The sequence below is a fragment of the Papilio xuthus genome, unplaced genomic scaffold (assembly GCF_000836235.2).
Source record: "Papilio xuthus unplaced genomic scaffold, Pxut_1.1 DF828909.1, whole genome shotgun sequence".
Lineage (NCBI taxonomy): Eukaryota > Metazoa > Arthropoda > Insecta > Lepidoptera > Papilionidae > Papilio > Papilio xuthus.
Genome location: NW_013529740.1, coordinates 1 through 1960, shown reverse-complemented (window position 1 = coordinate 1960; position 1960 = coordinate 1). Strand labels below are relative to the sequence as shown.

Below are 1960 nucleotides of genomic sequence, written 5' to 3'. Positions count from 1 at the left end.
CTAGTTTTATAGAGTATAGTTTTAGTCTATTGGTAATCCTATAGGTAAGCGCCCAGTTACATAAAGTGGCCAATTTACTATTTGTTGGTATGTGGTAAAAGTAAGAAGTAATGTGTGTAGTTGTATTTTGTGTGCAATTGTAGTACGATGTTTGTTTGAGATTTATTAGTTTGTCATAAAAGTGATTTTTTATGTAACTAATTTTTGTTTGTGTAATATACGATACGATATAAGAGAAAATAATAAAGGCCTTATATAAAAATACACGGGAAAAAGAATTGTAAATGAATCTAAATACATTTTTTATACTTATTAAATAAATTTGTAGAACATTTCTAGAGATCTGTAATAGTCACTTCTGCACTCTAAGTTTGGAAATGTCACCTTCCGACTCAATACGGCAAAGCGGGGACCCTTCATCTTTTCTTAAGTAGACCTTTCCGTGTGTAGTCCAGCAAAACTTATATTTTTCTTGACTAGCCAATTCTCGTGCCAAGAAGAATAGACGCTTAGTTTTAGAAGATAGATTTTCAGAGCAGTATATAGGCAACTTAGGCCCTTGTATACTTAAATGCTCGGTGTTCAATTTGTTGTTACAATTTTCTTTGTTGAATTTTTTTATGTGCCGCAATAGGGACTCTTTGTTTTTGACTGTACCAAACTCAACAATCATTGTCGGGGTAGAAGTTTTCTTGTGATTTCTAAAGATATCTTTCACGTCAGTCTCTTGTGGCGGTAATTTTATAACTTTAAATATGTTGTTCAAAGTGTGAAGTAGATCTTGCTTGGTCTCGCCGCTCCTTTTAGGTATATTTCTGATTTCAACGCTCGTAGCGCGGCTTTGCTGTTCTAATTTATCTATTTTGTTTTCTAAAGAAATTATATATGCTTTATCTTCTCTTCTTGCTTCCTCCATTTGCTTCATTTTTGTTAAGATTTCATCGTATTTATGAGCTGTGAAATCAACTGATTCCTGCAATTTAACATTTTGTTCTTTAATTTCGCTCACAGTAGACTGCAACTCCTTGAGTATATCCATGATAGTGTTTTTAAAATCATCAAGTTCTGATTGATCTGCCGATCGGTCTCTTTTCCGTTTAACTCTCTGCATGGTTTTAGTAATTATGGTTTCAGGATTATTCGTTACACTTAAGGACGGGTCGGACTGGCTATGTGTCTGCAACGGGTGCACATCTAAGGTGGCAACATTAGGCGATTTAGGTGGCGTCCTCTTTAGTGGCATTATAGGTGTTCTTTTTATTATGTCAATAGGCGTGACCGATTATACGGGTTGAATAATAGTTAATGATATGTATTAATATATTATTTATCATTCATTCATTAATATATTACTTGCTTTTTTTTTTTTTTTTTTTTTTTTTTTTTTTTATTTTGGATCAGCCTGTATACGTTGAATGAAGTTGAGTTGGCTTGTAGTGTAAATTGTTAATAACGGGAATGACAAATGTACAGTGAATACTTCTTTCTTAGATGGTACATTTAATAATAGTAGCATGTGTTTGTTTCGAACATTACAATGTTGACATCCGCTCAGCTCGGCGAAATATAAAATTTAGTGAAGGGTATTTATTAGAATCGTCGATGTTTACTCACAGTCATGTTATTGTTTTCAATTCACAGAAAACAGTTCAAAGATGTTGGAGTAATATAATAATCACTTATTTTTCTTATATTTATAGCTCACTTCACTGTAACGTATATTTACTTCAATCAAATCAGATGTTCACACTGGAATTTGTTTACAATACAAACAACTTTAAATGACACATCTACTCGTCACTGCGACCGCGCGGGAAATATCTGTTAAGAGTTATATCTTCTTGAAATGAACTTTAAAATAAAGATTATTTTAAAAGAAGAAATTCACTAATGACATACATATTATACAAAATGTATTTAATTGTTTTATCAATAATTTAGGTGCTCGTATTATCACGAT

At 32.1% G+C, this 1960-nt stretch overlaps 1 protein-coding gene across 1 annotated transcript; it reads right to left on the bottom strand.

Moving 5' to 3' along the window:
- Positions 1-352: 352 nt before the first annotated feature.
- On the bottom strand, positions 353-1243 carry LOC106127872 (uncharacterized). The gene has a single exon (XM_013326160.1). The coding sequence runs from the start codon at positions 1241-1243 to the stop codon at positions 353-355; it is 891 nt and encodes a 296-aa protein (XP_013181614.1).
- Positions 1244-1960: the final 717 nt, after the last annotated feature.

Coding starts and splice junctions, on each gene's coding strand:
- LOC106127872 (XM_013326160.1), bottom strand. CDS start 1,243: ATGCCACTAAAGAGGACGCCACCTAAATCGCCTAATGTTGCCACCTTA.